Raw genomic sequence first — 27,266 nt, 5'->3', positions numbered from 1 at the left:
TTTGGACTATAAAGCAGATTTTTAATATTTGGGCAAATCAAGGCTATATAAAACATACATTTTTATGTCCTAGATGTGGCCTTCATAATAAACCTTTTTTTTAATAAACAAGTCATTTTACACAACCAGGAAAATGTTTGTTGGAGGAGGCAGTTATTCCATCAAAAAATAAAAGGGTTAAAACTTGATTAAAATATTAATGCTAGAATTCAAAGTACCATTTTGGCATAACTTCAGTTAGTGATTTAACTACAGCATTTTGGCTTACAGAATCATGCAACAAACACAGATTTCAGAATACAGAATATACAGCTTTCAAATGCATACAGAAAGGAGAAACAGGTAACAGGAACAGTCAAGCTGCTACACGTATGGACTAGCACCAGGTCACTGTTCACAGCAATTGTCTTCTCTCACATCTTTTCTCCATGGGTGCTGCACGAACAACTGCACTCTATTTTTATAAAGTGTAGACATGTTTGCATGTATTAAAGCTAAGGCAAATAGTGGAAAACAGGAGAGGGGGTAGATTGAATATTCGTTTTCTCCTCCACTTTGTACCATTCTCCACAAGCAGAAGCACAAAGTAAACGCTAAAAGGAAAATGCATAAATTGTTGATTTGGCCCACTTGATGCTGGGCTTTTGGCTGCAGAAAATTTTTGCCTTCCCCTGCCTGCAAAACTGCAAAAACACTGCTAATAGTACAATACGGAGAACTGTGTGTGTATTTTCTAAAGAATTAAAAACATCTAGTTGGGACTCCAGGTGGTTTCTTTATGTATTGTTTTTTGTGTCCTTTACCCTTAAACAAGTAACAGAAGAACTTCCAGAAGTCTTCCTGCACACTTAGGATTAACATAATGGTAATAATGTACAAAATTGTGTTCCAGTTAACAACAGCCGTGAAGTTTCACTAGGATTCCTCTATTTCCTTCAGCAGTATATGACTAGTCTGAGTGTAAATAAATGGCACGCCCTACCAACAAGAACAACATTCCTGCTAATAAAGCAAAAAATACTCCTATAGGAGCCACCATAAAAGACCAGCCATAACGTACATAAACAGTAAAGTCTGGGCAATCCATTCTTTTCATGTTCGTGTAGTTTTCCAGATCAGCCATCGCCTGGACCCAGATGACATACATCACGACTACCAGTGAAAACAAGACACCTGAAAAAGAAACAGTGTTTTTTAACATCAGAGAGTGAGACAAAGGCTGGGTGCATTTATTGTAATACCTAGAAACCCATCAGTGCCTGAGGCCCCATGTACAATGCATCACTGGCTACTTTTTGCCTTTAGCATCTTCTAACAAGCACTACCTACATCTTGCTTCTGATTGGCACTGAAAGGTGTACTCCCACTAAAAAGGATATATCTGGGTTTAGTAGGTAGACTGAAACACAGGTGTGTTTAAGGACAAAATTCAGGCAGGTGTTTATTGTTTTGAATCCAGGAAGCAAGGGAGCGTGAAGGACGGGAGTCAGGACTGAACAACCTGGAAAAAATTATCTAGCTTTGTTTCCCAGACTCTGACTTTGTTTCTATCATGGTTTGTTTGGATGGAAAGAGGTGGAAAATCTTTCTGTCATACTCACCTCTCTATATTTACTTCTTTTTTCTTATGAAAAGGGCTTTGTTTGGACCATACTGCCTTCAGAGTATTCTACTCAAATGTTTTGCAGAAAAATTCAGATGTATTTAGTGCAAAATCATCCACATTAGAAAAGAAGTTCCTGGTATAGGAACAAAATCCAATAACAATGAAATAATAGCTATGAAGGAGGCTATTAGTATCAACCTCAGATTGGATACAACAGTTTCCTGGAATTAATCCACCACATAATTCACAGCCTTTCCTCAACCACTCCTCTGAAAGGCCTTTGGAAAGTTTATACATGATAGTAATAGCAGCGCATATCCCTGTAAACTTTGTTAATCTTTTGTTACTATACGCCAGAAGGAGATATAAGAAGAAAGTACTTTCCAAAGCATCAGTTGTATTCCTAATATTTCATTTCACTTTAGAGGAATGTGAACACTTGAGAAATGCAAGCCTGCAGCACAGATGCTCCAGCAGAAGATATGCTAGAAAACTGAGGGCACAAGTCTGAATTTTTTGCATGCTCCAGCCTGTACCCACTTATTCCCTAAGCTCCAGCTGTCACAGCAGTTACAGCAGCGGGACTATCTATTCCAACATTAAAATATTTAGGGGACACCACCCTATCATGTTTTTATCCCAGGATGTTTAGGTGTCTCATTAAAACCACAAGTGAGTGTATACTCCTGGGAATACTTTTTACCAAACTTGAGTCTAGATGTTGTAGAGCCACATAGTAAAAGGTATTTTTGGTGGCTTCCTCATCCTCCTAAATACTTGCAGTGCAGCCCTTATGGCCAAACCCACAAATGCACTTTGTAAGCACCCATGGACAGGCATTTGCTTCCAGACCCAACTGTCCTGGTAATCTTTCATGGTTACCGTTTCCCATCCCCACCTTGAGATGCTGCCTCACCACCTCCTTCCCCTGCCCTTCCTACTCACTTAGCAAGGAGCAACTCTTGTCATCACTCCTCATTTGCTTCAGGAAAAATCAGAAAGGTTAGCTGCAGCAGTTTAAATTGGTGATCTAGTGACATTCTTGTTGGTACTTTATTGTCAAAATGTAATAGCTTTACATTCTGGGCATCCTGAACATCTGACAGATAAGAGCTCACAGTGCAATGCTTATGAGCACTACCTTTTCAAGCCCAACAAAAATGAGCTGGAGCAGTTAACCTGAGGCATAATCAAAATGTGACTGAAAATCCCAAAGGACCTGCAATTTTTTATGAGGCTGAAAGAATGGAGAAGAACTAAATAAAGAAGGACACAGACACATTTCTTGTCTATGAAACATTCTTCCAGGACTACATTTTTTGCTAGGGCCCAAATTTATAGCAAAGCTTAAAAAAAACCCAACACAATTCTAGAAGGCATAAATTCTATTTTGAAAGTATTTTGCTTAAGTAAAACTCAGTTTTGATTGAATTTAGTGCATGCAATTGTATTCAATATACAACTGGTTAAACAATTAGAGAGAAGGGTCACTTTAGAGTTAGACATAAAGAATGAAAAATTAAATTGAAGACTCTCCAAATATAAGTCAAATTGAGCAGAAGATTCCTATGACAGAATATCTAAGGACTACAGATAACATGGCCAACACAGCAAAATTAGAACCAAACAGAGGTAGTAACTTTTGATGTAAAAATATTCAAGGGAAAATTTATAAATGGAGTTATTAAAGACATGGAGTTTGTTCAGGGTTTCAAAATTAAAATAAAAAAAATATAGCCCAAGGATTTGGAAAGATACATTGATAAAATGGCAAAATCTATGTGGAGCATTGGAATTTACCTCTTCAGATAGCTGTGCATGTACATCTTCAAATATCTGTAGTCTTCTATCTAGTCTCTGCATCTGGGCAAACTTAGTCCAAACCAATAATAATCACAAAAAGTACTGATGTCTATTCCCTTACTGTAGTGGCAGGTGAGTGTAATCAGGCCTTGCACATCTGGAATGCTTTTGACCTCTGACTCCCTGGGCAGACACAAAGTTATGGAGCCCAGTTAGTCAGAAGCATCTGCCATTAAACCAAGACTCTGTCAGAAAGGCTTTAATCTCAAAATGGGCACCCCTTGCTCTTTGGGCAGTCTCAAGAAACATCTTCTAGCTAGTTAAACTAGAGCAAACTCCACCTAGGTGCAAAATTGCAAGCCAGTCCTGCCAGCAGTAAAACAACTTCAGGGGTGCTAAAATCCATTGCGTGATTTCTCAACAAGCTATTAATACCTGCGTGTGGCAAATTGTTGGGTATGGAAATTTGCTGAAGAAATGCATGTCAAGCAGAGATAAATGTCCTTCTTTAAACGAGAAGAAAAAGAAAGGGAGAATATGTAAACCTTCTTTGTTAATTAAGGCACTAAAGGAGTATTTAAAGGTTCTCACTATCTGCTAATGGAGGCTAATTAGTAGGTATATTGCTTAGTGTATTCAAGAAATGTCTTGAACGGTAGAATCAGGCTAAGTAAAAACTAACCATGCCCTTTTGTCTCCCAACAGCATTTCATTCATTAGTGCTCCTTTTCTTTAATTTTCACATACTTACAATTTCATGGGACTTAAGCACTTTCACAGGAGTTTACTGAAGATCCTCTATGTTACAAATGCTTACAGACAAGAAAAGGAAAACAGAAGCATTTCTTAACAGACCCTCTGTTTTGTCTCTTTGGTCTTGTTTCCTAAGATGCTAGAGTACATTAGAAGCAATGAGAGCAGGGAAGCAGGTCTTGTACTTCTATGATCACTAATGCACCTATTTAAAATGTTTGATGTTTAGGGCCAAAGGCATTAGTTCCTTCCTATCCATTTAAGAACTTCAGATTGTGCTTAAATTCAAGCATGTGTGCAAGTCTCTTTGACTGAAAGGTTTTTCCTCTTGGCAGCCACACTGAATCAAAATACTTGATTCAAAGGCAACTTATGAGCTTAATGAATGGTTACTGGAGCTTAAATATTTATCTGGTTGTTAGATTCCAAAAGAGTACTGTTTATTTTCAGATTATATGGCTTCATGTTCGTGCACCTTATTTTAACAAAATGGAGGAATTGTAAAGGTTCAAGAAAGGTTTGAACAGAAAGCAGTATCAAGAACAGAGTACAATCTGTTCAGTGGACTGCGAAGCATGTGAAATTCACATTCTACACATAACATGCGAAATATTTTGGCCTCAAGATATCAATTTAGTCTTATGTATTATGAGCTGTAACAGTCATGTCAAATAACAATCAGCACTTAATACGGCTAGCACTTAATACGGTTTTTACAAAAATACAGAACAAAAGATGGCTTTATCTCCATTTTGTAGAAAGAAAAATGAGACACAGAAACAAGTAACCTGATATTCAGAGGTTCTAAGTGTCCAAGCTTTGCTCTTGGCTCTGGGTTTCAAAGGTGTTTTGCTCCTAAAAGCCAAGGCTAGCTTGCTTAGCACATAACACATACCGTAACAGACTTGCTAATAAATAAAAGTCTTCTGCCTTGCCATCCTTCTACTTTGTGCATAAATCTACACTACTTCTGCAACATTCTGTCTTGGTTATTTATACCAGTCAGTGAAGTACCATTCAGTGAAGCGTACTTAAAAAAAAGGGAAGGCATTGAACCGAAGGCAATACAAAATCTTACTAAGCAATCATCTATCTTGGTTTGCCCAAGTGTTTTAAGCTAGCTCCCATCACTGTGAAATCTCATTTCCTCCATTTCTATATAGGGAATATGTTGTTTTTGAAGAAAATAGTATACTGCAAAAAGTTTCAGATTAGCCTATTTCTTTACCTCATCCTCAATCACAAGATTTGGACTTGATTCTGAAGAATGTTGTACAGTCTCTGGAACACTAGTAACTCAGAACCATCGACAGAGCCCATGGAAAACTGAAGAGAGGTCAGAATCAAGACTCTTTAACCACTGGAGAGTATTTTCTTAGATAAAGTTAAGCTGCCTATTGAAGACAATGGGGAGTATTCCTCTATTCATATAACTACACTACTGCTGTTCCATTCTACTTCTGTATCCATAAGTTTGCCTCACTAGCTTGTCTCTTTCCTTCAGAATATTAGTCATGCCAGTAAAAGCTGTGAAAGCATTCATTACAAGTATAACAGGAATGCCTGTTCATTATGGAGGAAAATATACTAGAACAAATATATAATTATTCTGGGAAATCTGTTCCTGCAGTCTTGCACTGACTGTTTTGAATGTCGTGAACTCCCACAGCCAAGCTCCAAGGCAAAATTACTGAGGATGAAAAAAACCTTCACAATTTCATGAAGCAAATATTTTTAGGAATAATGTGTGCTATGATGTATTTCTACATTTTCAGCACTTAGACCTTTTGCATAGTGTACGAGCGTCCATTTGCCCTTGCCTTTTAGTGAACAGAAGATAAAACAACAGTTGCATGAATCGGGAATGACTGGGGAAATTATTCCTAGAACATGAAATATGTCTGAGAGAGATTAAGACAAATAAATACTTCCCTCCTCCTCCTTTTTCTTTTTTTTTTCCCATTTTGGATTTTTTTAAGAACACACATGTTTGATACACAGCTCTGTGCAGTGTGATAAGACATGGACTTCTCTGAGGTCACTCTTTTCTGTCTTTTCCATTTATCCTTTTGAATTTCTTTCAAACAAATACTTGTGCATATTGCAGAGGGAAAGAATACAGAACCTTTAGAAATGTCTACGAATTCAAGAAGCAGTTTGCTGGCCTTTAGTACTTATTCTTCCCACGTAGAAATGCCTTTCACTTGTCAGTGGTGAATGGTTGTTTATGTCATGAATCTTTCACTATGCAGACACCAAGACAACAGGTGCTGGAAAGAATGATGTGAGCTTTTTACTTGTGCCTAGAAGTTTAGAACTCTTTATCTCACTTGAGGAAAATATGTTATGTGTGTGTATTTTCTTTTTTCAACTGCATTTTTCTGTCCTTATTACAGATTCTACTACCTACCTTGGCCTCTCATGACCTTTATTTAAAAAGCATGGTTGACATTCCACTCTGAAGTTCATGCCGAGGATCCCACTTAAGAGTTATGGGACTTGGCATATAGTTCTGAAGACAAGCTTTTGTCCTCATTTAGGAGCTGGAAATAAAATATCAGCTTTTTTCACTCTTTTGGCAGGAAGCAGCAGTCATACTTGTTCTTCAAATCTTGGTTCTTCACTAGGGTGTGATTCTGTAATGCTCTGTGCAAATCCTGGAGGCTTACTTGTTTGACATGAGTACAAGAGGACAGCTTTTCCCACTATTCAGGCAGAAAGCCCAATGCAATTATGGACTTTATTGAAGGCTGCACTATGTAATTATTTTATGGCAGTTTTCCCTTCTTTTCCTATGACCTTTGAAGCAACTATAAGGCTTCTTACCACCTGCACTACTGTAGCTACTTTTGGTCCATCACCTGATACTGTAGGCAATGAGGTGAGGCTGCAACCACAGCACTCAAGTCACTGACTGTGTTATCGTTGAACTGATAATGCACTTCTTCCCCACAGATGTAGCATCTGTAGTTTTACCTGCAGCCTCAGGTAGTTAATGTGATTACATAGTGTCATAAAGGAAGCTACTAGTCAGTAAGCTGCCACTAATACTAACAATTGTCTGTACCCCTCCATTTGCGATAGTTCAGCTACATCACTCAAGAGAAGTGAACAGCCTTTCTTAAGGCTGGAAGAAGAAAAGAAAAGTGTGTGACTCAGCCACAGACCAGACATCAGAACTGGCCTGTAGGTAGGTTCACTGCTATTCTGGGCCCCAGATATGCAACACTGTGTAGAGGCTTCTGAGGCTCCCTTTGGCCCTTGGAGACTCTCTGCAGTTCATCCACATGGGCATCAGCGATGCTGGCAGAGAGACTTTGACTTCTTGATTTGATAATTACAGGGCTCTGAGAGTGAGAGGTAAGGACATGGGGGTCCAGGTGATGATGGTCTCAAACCTGCTGCTCAAAGGATAACTGTACAAAAGTTCGTTTAAACTTGCATCAGCTCCTAGCTTGGTTGTTAGTGTGGAGAGCAGGGCTTTGGCTTCTGTGACCATGGGACCCTCTTTGAGGTAGAAGGACTTCTAGGGAGAGGCAAGGTCTATCAGATGGACATCTGAGCTTCCATGTAAGCAGGGGGAAGGGAATGGAGAGCATATGCATAGGACAGATCAATGAGAGAGGCTAGTTCACTTACATTGAGAAAGAAGCACAACTGAAAGCCCGTCTAAATGCATGAATTAATTAATTCAGTGCAGGAATGACACAGGAAGAATTCAAGTTCATGCTGTGATTATAATACCCCTGAAGTAGCAAAGTTTGGTATCCTAGGAGGAATATGGAAGGTGAGTAGGAGATTATAAAAACCTGGAACTTCAGCAGAACAGAATTCAGCCTGTTCAGAGAGAAGTGGTAGGCAGGATCCCAAAGGACGCTGCCTTGAAGGGCAAAGGCTGCCCTGAAGAACAAGGGATGCCTTGAAGGGCAAAGGGTCCCAGGAAGACTGTTCATTACTCACAGGAAACTTCCTTAAAGCACAAGAATGGTCCCTCTCAGTGTGAAAGAGTTCAAGCAGGTCTAGCAGAAAAGAAAGTTAAGCTCATACAGAGCTGCATCAGCAATTTGGAAATAATATTATCTCCTTTTACTCAGAACTTTTGGCATCATGTCTGGAATATTATGTCCACTTTGAGGTCCCCCAGTGAAAGAGAGATAGCAATAGTAAGGTTGTGACTATCAAGATGGTTAGGGGAATGGTTGGTAAGAAGAGGCTAACCGAGCCTGGGACTTACAGTCTGCAGAAAACAGTCTCCATCTTTCTAAATGGAGTGACAGAGACAATATGTATAGACTCTTTAGAGACGTGCATACCAGAAGAATGAGATACAGAGGTTACAAGCTGCAACAAGGCAACTTCAGGTGGATAGAAGTTAAAGAAACATTTTTCACAATGAAGCTGGTCAAAATGGGACAAGTTCTCAAATATGCTGTGGAATATCAATTATTGGAGATTTTTGAAACTTGACTGGATAAGGCTCTGAGCTGCCTGATCTAACTTGGAAGCCAGCCCTGCCTGGAAAGCTAGGTCAGACTTGATGGCCACAAGAGGTCCTTTCCAACCTAATCTTATTCTATGTCACTCAGGTTCTCTGTTTAGGGTCCTTCCATTGCTCCTCCAGAAGTCAAGTCTACCTGCCTTAGCACAGGTAAGGTGAATTGTCCCTCTGAAAGTGTGTTTCTTAAAACTGACACTAGAAGTTTAACTAGTTGGTTCATACACTTAGTTTTTGGATGGCTAAATGGTTGGCATGAATCCCAGTTACAAGAATTTCTTCTGCTGCTCTCTGAACCCTAGGATGGCACAGCAGACCATTCTACAAGCTGTTTTCTTTAGCTGAAGCAAAACTTTTATCTGCTATATAATTTATCAGTTAAGGTTGCAAGAAGATACAGATACTTCAGTCCAATAGCAGACAGTAAAACTGCTTCATCTAATATTTTTCTCTAAAGATATATGTAAGGAGGAAAGTGACTGACCTTCCTATTTTTTTTCCAATCTTCCACAAAACAACCACCTTGTCTTACTACTTTCTCAGAAGTTTACTATATCTTGCAGTATAACAGCTACTACTCTACAGAGAGTGGTGGTAAATGGTGTGAAATCCAGCTGGAGGCCAGTGACAAGTGGGGTTCCCCAGGGCTCAGTGCTGGGTCCAGCCCTGTTCAATGTCTTCATCAATGATCTGGATGAAGGCATCGAGTGCACCCTGAGCAAGTTTGCGGACGACACTAAGTTGGGTGGAAGTGTCGATCTGCTGGAGGGTCGGGAGGCTCTGCAAAGGGATCTGAACAGGCTGGACCGCTGGGCAGAGTCCAAGGGGATGAGGTTTAACAAGGCCAAATGCCAGGTCCTGCACTTGAGGCACAACAACCCTATGCAGTGCTACAGACTAGGAGAAGTCTGTCTAGAAAGCTGCCTGGAGGAGAGGGACCTGCGGGTGTTGGTTGACAGCCGACTGAATATGAGCCAGCAGTGTGCCCAGGTGGCCAAGAAGGCCAATGGCATCTTGGCTTGTATCAGAAACGGCGTGGCCAGCAGGTCCAGGGAGGTTACCCTCCCTCTGTACTCGGCACTGGTGAGACCGCTCCTCGAATACTGTGTTCAGTTCTGGGCCCCTCACCACAAGAAGGATGTTGAGGCTCTGGAGCGAGTCCAGAGAAGAGCAACAAAGCTGGTGAAAGGGCTGGAGAACAGGCCTTATGAGGAGTGGCTGAGAGAGCTGGGGTTGTTTAGCCTGGAGAAGAGGAGGCTGAGGGGAGACCTCATTGCTCTCTACAACTACCTGAAAGGAGGTTGTAGAGAGGAGGGTGCTGGCCTCTTCTCCCAAGTGACAGGGGACAGGACAAGAGGGAATGGCCTCAAGCTCCGCCAGGGGAGGTTTAGGCTGGACATTAGGAAAAAATTCTTTACAGAAAGGGTCATTGGGCACTGGAACAGGCTGCCCAGGGGGGTGGTTGAGTCACCTTCCCTGGAGGTGTTTAAGGCATGGGTGGATGAGATGCTGAGGGATATGGTTTAGTGTTTGATGGGAACGGTTGGACTCGATGATCCGGTGGGTCTCTTCCAACCTGGTTATTCTGTGATTCTGTGATTCTGTGATACTTGAACTTTGTGGTAAGACAGCATCCAGGCCCTTTCAAAACAATGTATATAATTCCTTTCTTACTTCAATATGCTGGTTTCTGTCTTACAAGAACTCTTAACCTCACCTGTGATCCATGTCACATCACAACTTTAAATTTTCCCATTAGGTTTGTGTTTAAACAGATGCACATCCTGGCTGCATCCTGACTACACATTGGTATGAGTGGTAAATATGTACTACTTCTCATTGCTCTCCCTTTTGATACCCTGTTTATCTTTGGAAGGCAGTAAACTAACAGGCTTGATAGTCTTAGAGGAGATGAATAAAGGAAAGGGTCAAGGCAGCAGGCAACACAGTAGAGCACACCACCTTGCCTCCTAGAGGCAGGCTAAAACACTCCTCTTCTGCATCAGGTTGTGCCTTATCTTGCTCTGCCCCTAAGTTACCCTAGATTTAGGATATTAACTATTGTGAGGAACTTCTGTTGAAAGAAGGAGAGCAATTCCAGGCTATTAAATCCTTGGGGCTAAGAACCACTTCTACTCTTTGTTTAACACGATGGGCTGTTGATCAGTAACACCACAGGATGTCTTGCCATTCAAGACATCCCACAGTATATAGCTTTAAATACTGACAACGCCAAGTATTTATAAGGTCTTCCATATGTCAGTATGGTCATCCCCACCAGCATGAATTTAATTCATGATATAATTAAAACCTCACATTGGCTACAGGAGTACTTGTGAGAATAGCTTAGAGCAACAAACATTTTTAACGTTTTTGAGGGTGATCTGAAGTGTTGGATCAGATAATGATATTTATAGTAAGTACCTTCACCAAGCAGACCTGCCCTATTGATGAGCCTGGAAGTAGGTACGGAAGAGCTTGGTCAGGAACCATCTCCCCCTGCTCAAGCCAAAATGTCTTGTGGAAGCCTAATTGCTCCAGGGTCCTATACTCTGCTAACACTACTACATTCTGGCAAATCATAGCAAAATTTCGCTAAATATCTATGCTTTTCAACACCAATAATAGTAAAAGTAAAAATAACACAAATGTCCTCTGAAGCCCTGACTGAGAACAGTCTTGAAGTTGGAAGATAGTACATGTATAGACAGTAAAACATCAGGTCTTCCCTCGAAGAAAATCTGCTCTATAGGTTCAAAAGGTGAAAGGGGTAAAGAGATGGGCCCAAGGTTACACACTAGGATAATAAAGCACATTTAACTTCACACACATAAAAAACTAGTCTCTCTGGATTCTCTCAGTAAAGGAAAGAGAGGGGTAGGTTTCTTCCATAGCACATTCATCTGATCCAATTAGGCCCCTCTTTCAGGATGAAATGAATCCCCAGCTGGGGGAACTTCTTACATACCTACTGTTTTGACTGCCAATGAATGTTATTGCCTCCTACAGGCCTCCTAAGGAAGCCAAGGGAGACTAGTGCAGACTTGGGCCTCTAACTTTCTCCTGCTTAAATGAGGGCAGATGAACTGACTCAGTGAACACACATGTCACTTCGCATCCCCTGCACATCAGTTCCTGGTGTCTTTCAAGTGCCCTTTTCCTCTCTGACAGCCTCTGCTGCTTTCTCATGGCAGCTGAGCGGTTTTTGCACAGATTACAAATGCAGAAACAGAGCACAACTCGCATGGGCTCTTACCCTGCAAATTAGTGACAAAAAGCACTGAAATATCTTAGGATTTCCATTAGACTATGAATATATTTTTATGACTTTTTAAAGTGTGGAGCAGCAATTCTCAAGGGATCAAACGCAAGTATGCAGGATTTTTTTTTCAGAAAAAAATATAAAATACTTCCTACACTTCACTGAGGGTCTTTTAAAAAGGCAATAATGATCACTAGCTGCGCATGAAGAGCTGTGACTAAAGTGGGTAGGCAAGGTCAAAAGGTCAGTAACAAAACCAGAAAGAAAGCACAGGCCTTCTGGTTCTGATAGGAGTGGCTCTACCCTGTAAAAAAACCACCACTTTCACAGGGCTGCCTCTCACCAGACTTTATCCAAAGAAATCTGATTGAGCACATACTACCTTTTACATCACACGCAACTGTATCTTACACACCGGTGTGAAGCCTTCCCAGACTTTCCAAGGTTAATAGAACAGTGTTCCAGAGAGATACTTCTAACAGCCAAATCCTGGGAGAGTGCATCCTCCATAGCCATAGTACATGTGGGTTACGGGGATGGAGGGAATTCAGTTAGTTATCTTTCTTTCACAGAGGTTTAGAGCTCCCACTTACTATGTGACAACTATTCTGTGCACTTCGATCACATCCAAACAATTTCTTCTATATTGGTCATGCAAATGTGCTCTGTCTTCCAACTTCTTTTGTGCCCACCATAATCATCTTTTGTGTCACTGATTAAAAAAACTCGCTCCTTAGCTATAGCTCTGTGAGGATCCTATATGACAGCATTCTTTTTCCTGCTAAAAATGTAGACTGGAATTGCAGTGTAATTCCATGACTTGTCCTGGATTGCTTTTATCTTACCCCGAAGTAGCTTTTAGAATAGTTTCATGACTAAATAAGTGTGGAAAGAATCGTCTCCAAGGCAGGCACTCCACAAGCCAAAGGGTAGAAGCATATGTGTCTTCTTTCTTTTAACCATGGTTAATACAGTTTTCAGTCAAGGAAAATGGAAGATATATCTCATCCTTTCCATTATTTAATTGACTGAGCAAACAGTATACCCACCAGCAATGATGAGAAAGCCTCCTCCTGCTTTGTACAGAATGTGGCTTGCAAAAGGAGCTGCACAGATGATGATGAAACTAGCCATCACAACAGTGAGCACTCCCAGGAGCATAAGAACTGCCCAGAAACCTCGATAAACTAGAGAAAGGGAAGAAGGAAAAAAAGAATACAAAAGTTTGTAGACTTTAAACAAGTGACATATTTGGCTGACAAAGATTTTTCTTTTCCTCTTGTCTTCTCACTTGCCTTATTAACAAATTACACATTCATTCTATTGTGCATATACATTATATATCATGTGGACCAAATTAGGTTTGAATGCCAGTCCATATCTGATAATCATGGAAAAGAGATTACCATGAATTAAGTCTGCTTAATATTTAGCAGTGACTTGTAAGATAGTGACTTGACCAAAATTATACTCCTTAGAAAATGGTACATAAAACCTGTAGCAATGATTCTTTGGGATAAATGATTGGACTGACAGGATACAATTGTTTTACCGAAGTTGTGGGGGAGAAGCAGAGACCTGCAACATCTTGACATTCTCAGTGCTCAGACCATATCACCAACAGCAATCTGTAAGTTCTCTGCAATTTACAACTGGATAATTCTCCTTGCACATAATCATATTCAAAAGATGGACATCTAAAGCAGGAGGGAGGACAACTCAAAAAAACCCCAGGTTTCTGAAAAAGTTAAGTATTTTAAACAGACTATTCCTGCTCTAAAGCTCTTTGTATTTTATCAAACTTAAAATGTGATGTCTCAGAAGCCTATGTTAGACAGTGCCAAACAGTGCTGAATTAATGGATGCAGCTGGTGATAAATGAGCCGAGAGTTTTGTGACATACTCTGGCCAAAAGAGTCTTTCTAACAATTATTTTTTAGCTGGCTAATTGCACATCCATTTAACAAAGTCATCATTTTACAAATGCTACAAAAGTGACATAAATTTTCTCCCATGAATTTAAAAATTGGTACATTAACACAACCCATTAGTAAAATTATGAGTTGCAAAGATTTCCATCATCAGATCTGAAAATCTTGAAGCACTGACAATTCAGTCAGTGAAAAACATTTCCACCCAACTGAGGGAAAGCATATAAGCCAGCTGGCAAGCCAGGAAAAGTGAATCACAAAAGAAACTGCCACTTATCGTTTGACAGCACCTACTCACTGTTATGGCATAACACAACTAGCAACTATTATATTCATTCATATCCTGAAAATTTCAAATTCATGCAGCCAGCTATTCCAGAATAATTCGGGTTTGCTCTCATCTGAAATCTGAAGGTGCACTAGATATTATCAGCTTGTGCTTCCCACTAATGTGTTCCAAAAATCTATAGTTTTTAACTTGACCACCTTAATCTATGTTAAAGTATACGCTATCTTCCTTCTATCAGCCTTGTAAATGTATCAGCTAGATTATTTTCACCACATGACATTAGCCACACTTTTTAAATAATACCCTTTTTAATCCAGGCAAACATTCATAGACATAATTTTGTGTCACACATAACGGCAGATTTGGGTATTGGAAGGATCAGTGTATCCGAAAGTAACTGGCAGATAGGTTTTTTGTTTTTTGTTTTTTTTAATACAAGTCTTCTTGTCACATATAAAAAAAACAAACATGGAAATAGTAGGTCAGAAATCAGCCTGTGGTTCAGCAAAGCAGTTATGTGTGTGATCTGCTTTAAGTACTCTACTTCTTAAGGGATTTAGGCACCTTTTTTAAAAGTAAACACAGACTTAGGTGATTCACTTCATGCAAATGGGCAGTGAATGGAGACCTAGAAAGGTAAATCTCCAAGTCCTTCAGTCTTGGGTCTCTAAAGCAATTTCATGTAATTTTACTCATGGGGCTACTTTGCTAAGCTTCATTGCAGTCCCCAAGTCCATGGGACATTACTTCCTCATTTAAAACCTAATACTGCTAAATCAGTCTATAACCACCCAGCTCTTTTACATGGATGGCCCAAGGTACTTCAAAGTCATGCTACATAATAGGACACATTGACCAAAATGAACCTTGAAAAAGCTTTGTTCATATCATTATGGTCAGTCACCTAAGTCATACAGCAGTGTTTCTATTTTCTGAATGGTTGAGGAAACAAGCTTCTCCAGCATTACAAAATTAGTATACAGTTTCATTATCTGCTTTTTATATAGGAAGATTTGAAGTCTGCTTTTAGTGAAATTTTGTCTGAAAAGCTTGATTTCTTCAAATATTCCTGGAAACTGAACACAAAAAGAGTACAAATGTAACTGATGAATTTTTTTTAAAACCTCTCTGTAACTATACAAGAGAAAAGCTGTTTCTGTTCTCCAACAGAATAACTATTTTATGTACTCTATGTGAAATACTGATTTGAACTATCACCTGAAATAGATTCCATTTTATTTCTCTAGAAAAAAATATTTGTTCTAAAGAATCATAAATTCTGATGATCCTAATATGTGTTTAGCCAGCTAAGTCTGCCATTAAACATCAATTTGAAAATACAGTTGAGTTGACAGGTAAAAAGTCTGCAATGATCCCAGATCTTCCACTTTTCAAGTAAAAGACTATCTCTAATCTTCAAGACAGTAAGTCATTAAAGTCATTTGTGGCACAGATCTGAGGAAACATCCTAAGAGCATTCAGACTTTTTCTTTAGTAAGGGAGTTACAAAGCAACCATTTTTCTGCAAAGAAGGCTTGACTTATATCATATTCAGACCCTTTTTCCTCAGACCACATTTCCCATCTCCTCTGCCTAAATGGGCAAGATCAGTTCCTGCATAGCTAATCATTCAAAATTACTATGCAGCCCTACTGTTATAATTTAGCTTTATCTGGAATCAAAAGATGAACACAAAAGAGCTGGTTGAAATTAACACTTCCTAAGAATGGGCTCACTCTTCAAGTTGAAGACTTTGCTGTTCTGGGAACAAGGTGATCCAAGACAGAAAAAAACTAACAGGAGATGCTGCTTTGAATTATGCTTCTTTATATTCTATGAAAAGGGGATTCAAGCAGTCTGTTTCAAGAAATAATAGTTGAGTGTATCTATACAAGGTGCTAAGACAAGTTTGCACCATTTCAAGTCTCACTAAGGCTGTCCATAACATAGCCCATGTTCTGGTCCAGGTCACAAGGAGTATCCTTGCTTCTGCATGGTACCTCACAGATATATTTGAGTTAGCTACCACAAGTACATGCATTATTCCAAGTATTCCCTACACTAGAAAAAAAAAAAAATGTGCTACCAAATAGTCTGAGGTAAACCTCTCTGTACCATTAGATACCATTACTCTCTGTTGCAAGAATGCTAAACAGAAGGTTCTGTAACTTGTCTTGGTAAGCTGTTCCTTCATGGGGACATTTGCCTTGGCAGTGACAGGCAAGTTTAAAAATAAGATAGTACACAGACGAAAACAGGAGTACACATGATATGCTTGTCTTGGAGCTCTGCACTGTTCAGCCTGTATATTGTGGGAATATTATAGCTGGAGTGTATTCCTCCAAAACAGAATGACCTGTAATTTTGTATTGCTACTTGTTTTCCTCCTTTAAGATTCTCATTTAGATTCATCTGGAGACTTCCACATCATCTGAAAACTAGAAGTATCTAGGTTTGAGTAAGTAATCACATTTGGGAGATATGGATGGAAACTATCAAAAGCTCCTTTTTCTAGTATAATAGATCCCAGAATTTATTATAAAATGAAGCCACAGTTTCATATTTTAAGATGTTACTGGTGCGTGATATGAAAGAGAAGCAATAATATATTTGCCAAAGTCAAACAGCTGTGTCATCTGCGATGTATGCTTGCTCTGTTGCACACCTCAGAAGCTCCATAACGGGTTATTGAGGAAGAAGTTAGCTAATGACACAATACAACAACCACCTACAACTGTAGATGCTGACGCCAAGCTCATGGAACCAAACCACACCTTTTATTGTTCTTGTCAACTTCAAGTGTTTTAAAATCTCAGCCCATACATTTTCTATGGCCTATCAAAAAAACCCCATAGCTACTCAATATTGAATTCAATACCAAATACAAATTATTAAGCACTACAAAGCTGAAAAACTTTTTGAAGTATATGTGAATACAATGCTGCACAAACATGACTAAGGAGAGGCAAAATGACTTGGAAAAGTTGCCTTGAATTTTAACCCACACGCTCACATCCTAAAGTGAACACTTCCTGTGATTTGATTGAGGATTGTTTCTTGAACATGTCATTTTTTACCTCTCTATTTAATGTAAGAGATATAAAAATGCTTTTGACAAGAGGTATCAAAATGCCAGACACAATATAAAACACAATGAAAGGTCAAGTGCCTGAACTCCCCTAAATCTACTCTGAAGATAAACAAGTGTAAATAAGATCACAGAATTTCAGCAGCAGTGTAGAATGTACACCTGGCAAAACAGTAAACCTTACAAATCTTCTCTCCATTTCACTCAGTACCCTTTACTACTCCTTAGTAGTAATAATTTTTCTTTAATAACCTTAACAGTAAAACAAATACAATATTCACAGCATGAATATATCGCTTTTTAAATACTTCTTCCTTTATGACTGCTTGGTGTCTGGTGAGTTCTCCCATAGTAAACATACTGTTTTACAATCTCTCATGGACAATTATGTGACTGTATTACATAAGAGCATTTTTTTACCCTAGAAATAGGCTACTGCTAACATTTCACTGTACAATATTTTTTTTCAGATTTCATTGCTGATATTTTCTAGATTAGAATCATAGAATCACAGAATCACAGAATCACAGAATCACAGAATCATAGAATCACAGAATAGTTAGGGTTGGAAGGGGACTTAAAGATCGCCTAATTCCAAACCCCTGCCATGGGCAGGGACATCCCACTAGACCAGGTTACCCAAGGCCCCATCCAACCTGGCCTTGAACACCTCCAGGGATGGGGCATCCACAACTTCCCTTCACAACCTGTTCCAGTGTCTCACCACGCTCATAGAGAAGAAATTCTTTCTTATGTCTAGTCTAAATCTGCCCCTTTCCAGTTTATACCCGTTCCCCCTTGTCCTATCACCACAAGCCTTTATGAATAGTCCGTCTTCAGCTTTCCTGTAGGTTCCCTTCAGGTACTGGAAGGTCACTGTAAGATCTCCTCAGAGCCTTCTCTTCTCCAGGCTGTACAACCCCAACTCACTCAGTCTGTCCTCATAGGGAAGGTGCTCCAACCCTCGGATCATCTTTGTAGCCCTCCTCTGGACGCAGTCCAAAAGCTCCATATCCTTCTTACGTTGAGGATTCCAGAACTGGACATGGTACTGCAGATGAGGTCTCACAAGAGAGGGATAGAGGGGCAGAATCACTTCCCTCACCCTGCTGGCCACGCTTTTTTTGATGCAGCCCAGGATACGGTTGGCCTTGTGGGCTGCAAGCACACCCTGCTGGCTCATGTCAAGCTTCTCATCAACCAGCACCCCCAAATCCTTCTCTGCAGGGCAGCTCTTCAACCACATCATCCCCCATCGTGTACTGATAACAGGGATTGCCCTGACCCAGGTGCAGGACCTTGCACTTGGTCCTCTTGAACCTCATGAGTTTCTTACAGGCCCACTTCTCCAGCCTGACCAAGTCCCTCTGGATGACAACCCATCCTTCCAGCGTGGCAACTACACCACTCAGATTGGTGTCATCTGCAGATTTGCTAAGGGAGCACTTGATCTCAATGTCTATATCCTTGATGAAGACATTAAACAGCACTGGTCCCAGTACAGACCACTGAAGGACACCACTTGTCACAGATCTCCATGTGGACTTTGAGCCATTGACCACTACTCTTTGAACACAATCATCCAACCAGTCTCTTATCCACCATACTGTCCACCCATCAAATCCATATCTGTCTAATTTAGAGAGGACGATGTTGTGGGGGACCATGTCAAAGGCTTTACAGAAGGCTAGATAGATTGCATCCATCAGTTCACCTGTGCCCACTGATGTGGTTACCCCATCATAGAAAGCCATTAAGTTGGTCATACAAAATTTGCCCTTAGTGAAGCCGTGCTGCTCATCTCCCCATTCTCCATGTGGTTTAGCATGTCTTCTAGGAGGATCTATTCCATGATCTTCCCAGGCACAGAAGTGAGGCTGACAGGTCAGTAGTTCTCAGGGTTGTCTTTTCTACCCTTTTTAAATATGGGCAGAATGTTACCCTTCTTCCAGTCACCAGGGACTTCTTCTGATTGCCATGACTTTTCAAATATCGTAGAGAGTGGTTTGGCAACCACATCTGCCAATTCCTTCAGGACTCTGGGATGCATCTCATCAAGTCCCATACACTTAAAAATGTTCAGGTTTCTCAGGCGGTCATGAACCTGATCCTCCTCTTCAGGGGGAGGGAGTTTATCCCCCTGGTCACCATCTTGCTGTCCCACGACCCAGGAGGGGTGAGGAGAGCAGTTATAAATGAAGACTGAGGCAAAAAAAGATCTTAAGTACCTCAGCCTTCTCCTCATCTGTTGGTACATGATCACCATTTCCAACCATCAGTGGGGGTATGTTCTCTTTGACCTTCCTCTTTTGATGACGTACCTGTAGAAGCCCTTCTTGGCAGTGTTTACTTCCCTTGCCAAGTTTAGTTCCAGCTGTGCTTTGGTCTTCCTGACCTTATCCTCACACAACCAGGCAGCATCCCTATACACGTCCCAGGTTACCTGTCCCTACTTGCACTGCCTGTGCAGTTCCCTCTTCTTATTTAGTTTAACCAGCAGGTCTCAATTCAGCCACACCATTCTCTGTCCTTTCCTGCCTGATTTTCTGCGTACAGGGACTAAGTGCTCTTGCCCTTTATGGAAATCATCCTTTAATATTTTCCAGCTCCGTTCCACTCCCTTGTCTCAGAGGACCACGTCCCAGAGGATCCTACCAAGTAATTCCTTGAGGAGATGGAAGTCTGCTTTCCTGAAATTTAGTGTCCTGACTATACTCCTCACCTGTCCCATATCCCTCTGGACCTTGAACTCCACCAGTGCATGATCACTGCAGCCCAGGCTGCCTCCAATCCTAATATCACTGATGAGTGCACTTGTATTGGTGACCATAAGGTCCAGTATTGCATCTCCTCAAGTGGGGGTCTCTATCAGCTGGACTAAGAAGTTATCCTCAGTGCACTCCAGGAGTCTCCTGGATTGCCTACAGCTTGCTGAGCTACTTTTCCAGCATATGTCTGGGTGGTTAAAGTCCCCGAGTACGATGAGAGCTTGCGAGTGTGAAGCCGCCTGTAGCTGGAGGAAGAAGATTTCATCAGTTGGTTCTCCTTGATCGGGTGGCCTGTAGTATACACCAACCAGAGGGTTCCCATTGGTTCTTCTGCCCTTAATTTTGACCCACAAGTTCTCAACCTGTTTGTGGCTACTCTTCAATGACAGCTCTTCACATTCTATCCCTTTCCTGAGATAGAGAGCAAACCTTCACCCCTCCTTCCAGGTCTGTCTCTTCTGAACAGCCTGTAGCTGTCAAAAGCCGCACTCCAGTCATGGGATTCATCCCACCATGCTTCTGTGATGGCAACTAGATCATCACATTCTAGTAGCATGGTAGCTTCCAGCTTCTCCTGCTTGTTACCCAAACTTCGTAGTTAGTGTAAAGGCACTTCAGTTGGGCTGCTGGTTGCATCATCTTCCCAGTGGATCCCTGGTTACCTACAAGGTGTTTTAGAGAAGTATCCTCCCTAAGATCTGATCCCTGACACCGGACTTTCCACTGCTCATTACAGGCTAGCTTGATGTTGTCCCCCTCCCCCTTCGTATCTAGTTTAAAGCCCTATCTACAAGCCCTGCAAGCTCCTAGGCAAACACCCTCCTCATCCTCCGAGAAAGGTGGCTCCCATCTCTCTGAAGCCTGTAGTCCCAGTGCCATGTAGGCCATCCCGTTATCAAAAAACCCGAAGTTATTGTGGTAGCACCAGCGACAGAGCCATAGCCATGTATTAATTGACTGGATCCATCTGAGCTGTGCTATGTCACCACCCATAACTGGAAGGAGGGAAGAAAAAATATTACTTTATGTTAATTTCAACCCAGTAACAAACCTGCCAATAAATCTGATCACACCATTAAAGATGTAATAGTTGCTGAACCAGAATTTTGCTCCAATCCCATAAACATTCTGTACTCTTTTCTATACTAGGCACTACATCAAACGCTGGCACTGTGCCCAGTACTGGACAAAATAAGATACTGATGACCACTGAAAACAGAGGTACCAGCAACTACAAGTCAGAGTATTAAACTATTGTGTCAGTGCGGCCCCATTAAATGGCTTCCAATTTAGCTTCAGAAGGTGCTGGGGCAGTTTACAGCAGTTAAGGAACTATTGCTTACTTCCAAATCAAGTTGATAAAAAAGAAACTCAAAAATAAAATTAATTACTTCAGTAAGTGCTAGATCTTACACTTCTTTTTCTTAGGAATAATCTCACTATAGCCAATGGGACTACTTATATGAGTAAGGACTTTGTTCCTTTTTTTCAAAAACAAGCCTAATATTGTCCTATAGTAAAAGAGAGTTTTATAAATTTGTGATAGTCCTTGAATATCAGTGTAAAGGACCTAATGATATGACAGCATACATTAATCTATCTAGCAAGGAATTTTTATTTAAGTACTATACTATTATCTTTTCAAAACAGCCTGATGAAATAACCAATCTGATTATACAAATGTATGTTTATTTTAGAACGTAGAAGGCACTACACTGGCACTTCTATTATATAGGCTCATTTCATTTTTTTTATTCCTAGCTTGTAGTTTGTTGCACATATGTTTGTGAATCATCATATAAATGAATGCGCTGGCAATACAATGAGGGGCTGCTGAAGTCTGCTTAATAAGCTGCATACTACAATAGCTGTCACTATAAACCACTGTTCCATTACAAAGAGTCACTAGGAACAGGCTTTCCCTGAGTTCATTCAGATACCTGCTTCAGGTTAAGATAAATAATGTGGCCTGCAAATTTCTTTACGCACATGACCCATAAATGATGGTCAGCAGAGCTGTTGACCACACCTTACGCTGCAGGGAAGTGAAGTCCACCCCACTCTGCCCAGATATTTAAAAGAATTAGTGAATGAATAAACCCAATATAATTGTGATTAAAAGGTACAGAAAGCAGTAATTTCAAAGCAGTTCTGTCTGGTTCTACGAAGTTGTTAATGACCCTGACAGTAATGATGAAAAGAAACCTGAGACATTAAAACAGGCATTCAGATCCAAAGATAAGCATCACTGTAGGCTTTTCTGTCTTTACATTTCCATGTAAGTCTGTAATTCTTGACATCAAGAGCTCATAGTCTATGTTTGCACAGCAGGATGAACGAAACCTTTGGTCTAAAACTTTGGAAAGTGCACGAAACCACTAAACTTGAAGATAACTGTTTGAGTCTTTTGTGAACTACCACATAAACACCAGAAGACTCACAAAAAGATGTAAATAAGCTAAGAGGGGATAAATTGAACCTCTCTTGAATTCTGTCTCAGAAAAGCTCTGAACCAAATTCCTACTGATACTAAATCCAAAGGAGTAACATCACCATGTAATTTGGCCCAGTAACTGCACTCAAAAATCATCATCAGATATTTTATGTTCTTGAGGAAACTTATCTTTTTCTGAGCCCTTCTAACTGGATGGTAACATGGCAGTCCACCAAGAAACCACATTTGTGTTTCCACCAGGGGCTGGAGTTATATCCTAATTCCTCTGATAATGCCACAAAGTCTATTAAACCCTTCTGTAAAAGAAATCATGTCGTTTTGCTTGTTCGAAAACTAACAGTTCTGTTAACAGAAAGTTAAAGAAATGTGTTGTACACACGTTTTATTTTTCTAATGAAATTCAAATCTTTTTATTCAGCTGCTTATTTCCTATGAAAGAGCAAGCTAACTGTTTTTCAGATGAGAGAATATTTCTTCTTATCCACTCCTAATTAAAATAGGACCTGAAGGACTCGCTAAAAACACAGTCATACACCTGTGTGGAAGATTTCTTTTTTTAATCCTCAAAAGCAAAGATGTTGAAAAAGGTATGAGCCATGAAAATGGTAAAATTGTATCGAGAAACAGTAGCAGAACCAAAAAAAGGGACAATAACATCAATCTTCTGCTGGTGCCCATTTGTTCTACTTTTAGTTGGTGTAAGGTATTAGGTGTAGCCAAATGGATGTTCAAATTTTTGATGAAATCTTGTTCTTCATAAAGCCAAACCTAGGGCTTTTGTCACTGTTTTTTATATAGAAGTATTTCCTCCATTGAGAATCAAGAAAAGGAGGATAACCTTCTAGTATTTCTTAATTTAGCAACTGCAGTTGCAGCAAGATTTTAAAAACTTGTTTGCCAAATATCATGGGCATGGTTCAAACTAGACTGAAGGAGAAATGAGTTTTCAACTAACAGAAGAGATCGTGGTATAAGCTCCTTCAAAAAAAGTTGTGAAAAAGGCTTGAAGAAGCATACCTGCTCCAGTAAATAACTCAGCTTGGATGCTGAAAATGAACTGGAGACATTTAAAAACACCCTCTTCAGTTTTAATGAGCTCAAAAGCAATCCAACTGTATCTATTTATATAGCAGGAATGGATCTGAATATGCTATACCTGGGCCAGCATCTATAGCACAGTTCTGTCTATTTTTAATCTCCTAATATGAAATATAGATAGGAAAATTATATTTGAGCAGTGGTTCTTTCAGCAAACATTAACTAAAATTAATTAAACTTTTGATGATATTCCTTCTCCTTTCTTTATTCTTTATTTGTCCACTTCTGTGTAATCATGCAATACAATTCAAAGATCCTTTGTGAATGTATGAGTGAACAGTGGAATATAAACTCTGTCTAGATTATTAGGAGCTGGAGACTCTTCCACTTTCAAATGGAATGATAAACTGTTCTAGATGTGCTGTCAAGTTACAGATCAGAGCTTGTAATGGTGAGGTCTGAATTCTGCCTGGACAAACAGTTCAATATTTCTAAAGATTAACAGAAACACTATCAGTCCAAATAATTTTGTTTTCACATCTGTATCACAAAAATTGGATTCTGAAAATGCTTCAAAGTTAGCAAAGGCATAATTATAGCTTCAGGACAGGAAGGGATCACTTAATCATTGAGTCAGCAGGCTCAGAGATATGCAGCATCCACGCATTGCTGGTTATTTAGAGTCATATGAAATACGTATCAGAAGTGATTTACTTCAAATATATTTGCATAAAGCCCTTGATCCAACGAAATGTGATCAATGTTTTTAAGTGGAGTTATAAAAACAGATTTCCAGGCATTATTCAAACATAATATTTTCAATTACTGCATACCTTTAATATATATACATATTTATCCCTGTTACTGCACAGAGTTGCTTAATGTTAATATTGCAGTTTAACATAGTAATTATTTTAAACTATTATAGAGAAAAATACATATTTTAAAAGAGCTTAGCTCAGAAAACAAAACTGTCCATTGCTACAATCTTAGGATACATTATTTGTGTACAGCACACATTGTTTAGAGTAATTGCAGAGCCTCAGCTCTCTAAAGGGACAATGGAGAGAGGATGGCACATACAGTGGTCAATGTAACATATCTGAGTTAGTTGAATAAACTTAGGCAGTATCAAGACCTTTTTCCGCCTTCCTCATAAAGTAAAAATGCAAAATATCTCCACATGTGATTATTTATTTAACAAAAAAACAGTTTTACTAGAATACATGAGAAGTATTTGTCTAATGTATTCAACCCAAGGAAGGCACTTTTCGTTTGGTTAAAAAAGCACAAAAAAAGGAAACAGTTCTTGCTTTAGAAACTACTGCCATTTCACCATCGTACTTAAAGCCAAGCACTTATTTAAGTGCTTTTCTAAACAGTGGCTTAAATATGCATATTATAAAATTATGAGAAGTATGAAGCACCAAAACTCTATAAATTATACTGTGTGGAGAGTTAAGGCTGTTTTATCCTGAAGCACCCAAAATATTTTCTTGAAACTATAGGCATGTATCCATTTCCAGACAAAAAAATACTTACTGATCGCAGAGTCATAGGAGGTTGAATTGTGTTCATCTCGGATAAGAGGAAATGGCGACAGGTAAGCATGTGTACAATTCTTAGAAGGTGACTGATTAGCTAAAAGTGAAAGAAAGCTAACGATTAATATTATACTGCCTTAACAATAAAATATTTTAAGCCTGTTCTGTAAATGGGTAAACTGAGGTCAAGATTCCAGGTTCTTTCCCAGGCTGTAGCTGACAGCAGATTTGGTTTGGTAAGAGATACAATTCTTGATATCCAGCCAAGGATATTCCTTAAAGGGCAACACAGATTTGTACTACAGGAACAGTAAAGCAGCCTTCCTGAAGGCACATTGCAATTTATATGCAATGCATACAGATGCTTTTATAGGCATAAATATCATTCTCTTGTGAGGATTAATTATGCCCGTCTCATTGTTGCATGTCCCGCAAAAAAAACAAACCTAGGAAATTACTTTTTCCCTTGTGAAAGAACAACAAAAAATATCAAGCTACTTCAGAAAGTTTACAATCTCACAAATATGAGTTTAGTCTATGAAAGCAATATCCCCAGAGAAGGGTTAATTCATCTTTTATATTAAATGCTTATAAACCATCACCTTCTTCCTTGCAGAAGATAATGGCTGACTACAGCTTAAACCACATTTAAATTCAGAATCCTGGCAGCAGAATTCTCCAGACAAATTAACAAGGGGAAATTAACTACAGTGAATATTACATTTGCTTCCTGAGCCCAAACAATATCTTTAGTAAAAGATAGGCTATGGATGTCAGATTTGTATGATGGCACCTGCTTTTCACAAGAATTGTAGAAATATTGTACTAAGGAGAGGAAGCTCTGTACCTCAGAGGTAGGAAAAGAAGCTTGGTATCATCTTCATGGAAGATTCTGGTTGTAAAATACCACCTGATCTTCCAGAATCCTGGCATATAGTGAAAGAGAGCCAAGAGTCATCTGTGAATTTAGTAGAGGAATTGTTCTGGAGATGGAATTGCCCACGGCCTCCTTAACCTACTTGTAGCACTAGTTGGAGAAACTCTCCTAGCAAAAATATATGGACTATTCTAACCATTAAGCTATTTTTCTTTATGTTGCAGAAATAAACAGTTTGTTTAACAATAAGTGGCAAAATATTGTCCCGAGACGAATGGACTCAAGTTAACAGGACAGCAATAACACTCACAGTGTAAGCTGATAAACACATATGACTTTGTCCCAGGGTTTCCTCTAGTACAGATTACAAAAAGGTTTGTCAAGAATTTATTCTAGGGTAGCTGAAGAACCTGATCACAAAAGAAGTCATATGAAATCCAGTGATGAATAAGACAGAAAATAAACCCACAACATTTTTAAGAACTACTACAGATAACATAAAAGGAAAAAGTTACTTACTATACCAGAAATTCCACATGCTGGAATTATTCTCTCCTACATTTCCACTAAACCAGCACCTCCAAAAGAAACCTTCATGATGGAAAGTGGCCTGTTCTCCCTATGGAGAAAAAATAAAGAAGAAGCCATTGTCTTACAATTTTTAAACCGCTCAAAGTATAAATTTTAACTGAAATTAGACGTTGAGGTAAAACACACCATCATCATAATGAAGCACAGCTTGTCTGAATATTACGTTAGCTATAGTATATCTGAACAGTTATACTTTCTTTGAAAGAATGTAATTTCTCAACAACAGCATCACAAAATATGAATTAATTTTATAGTTGATTACAATGGTTATAAGAGGTTTTGAAGCAGTCCTGTAAGCCTCCAGAAGGTCAAAATGAGCATATTCAAAAGTCCATATGAATTAAGTTCTTAGAAAACAAACACATCCAAGAATCCTACATATATAATTCTCATTATAAATAAAAATGTCTGTACTAACCCCAGCATCTTCAGGCGCTTTTGAACACCTTCCTATTTCTGTAGCTAGAAGCCAATAATCAGTTCCAAATGCCAGCAAAAAAAGAAAAACTCCCAGAGCTGCAAAGAAGCCTCCAAAAAATATCCCCACACTCAGTTTCATTATTGAAATTATTGAAAAGAAAAAAAAAAGGAAAAGGAACCACTTTTTTTTTAATTACTTAAGAACCAGTAAAATAAATAATTTTGGGGGGAAAATGACTAAAAAGCTGTTTGGAGAATGCAGCTCATATCTGGAGAAGTTTCTCTTCCTTTGACTTTCTGCCTGTATTTCCCAATGCCCTGTGAGTCGACTTGTGTCTCCTAATTT

The 27,266-nt window shown here is 39.4% G+C and overlaps 1 protein-coding gene across 1 annotated transcript; it reads right to left on the bottom strand.

The window, feature by feature from the left end:
- On the bottom strand, nucleotides 1–27,266 carry TMEM182 (transmembrane protein 182). Its single transcript, XM_069876783.1, has 5 exons — nucleotides 26,919–27,266; nucleotides 26,429–26,528; nucleotides 25,031–25,129; nucleotides 12,969–13,106; nucleotides 1–1,173 (listed from the first exon to the last, which is right to left on the bottom strand). Exons 1-5 carry the CDS (start codon nucleotides 27,057–27,059, stop codon nucleotides 950–952), a joined length of 702 nt encoding a protein of 233 aa, XP_069732884.1. The 5' UTR covers nucleotides 27,060–27,266; the 3' UTR covers nucleotides 1–949.

The sequence above is a fragment of the Phaenicophaeus curvirostris genome, chromosome 1 (genome assembly GCF_032191515.1).
Source record: "Phaenicophaeus curvirostris isolate KB17595 chromosome 1, BPBGC_Pcur_1.0, whole genome shotgun sequence".
Taxonomy (NCBI): domain Eukaryota; kingdom Metazoa; phylum Chordata; class Aves; order Cuculiformes; family Cuculidae; genus Phaenicophaeus; species Phaenicophaeus curvirostris.
Note: the sequence above shows the minus strand (reverse complement) of the source record. Positions and strands in the feature narration are given on the sequence as shown.

Coding starts and splice junctions, on each gene's coding strand:
- TMEM182 (XM_069876783.1), bottom strand. CDS start 27,059: ATGAAACTGAGTGTGGGGATATTTTTTGGAGGCTTCTTTGCAGCTCTG. Junction 13,107..25,030: donor CTCCTATGACTCTGCGATCA/GTAAGTATTTTT, acceptor CCCTTTCTCTAG/TTTATCGAGGTTTCTGGGCA. Junction 1,174..12,968: donor AGGCTTTCTCATCATTGCTG/GTGGGTATACTG, acceptor TTTCTTTTTCAG/GTGTCTTGTTTTCACTGGTA.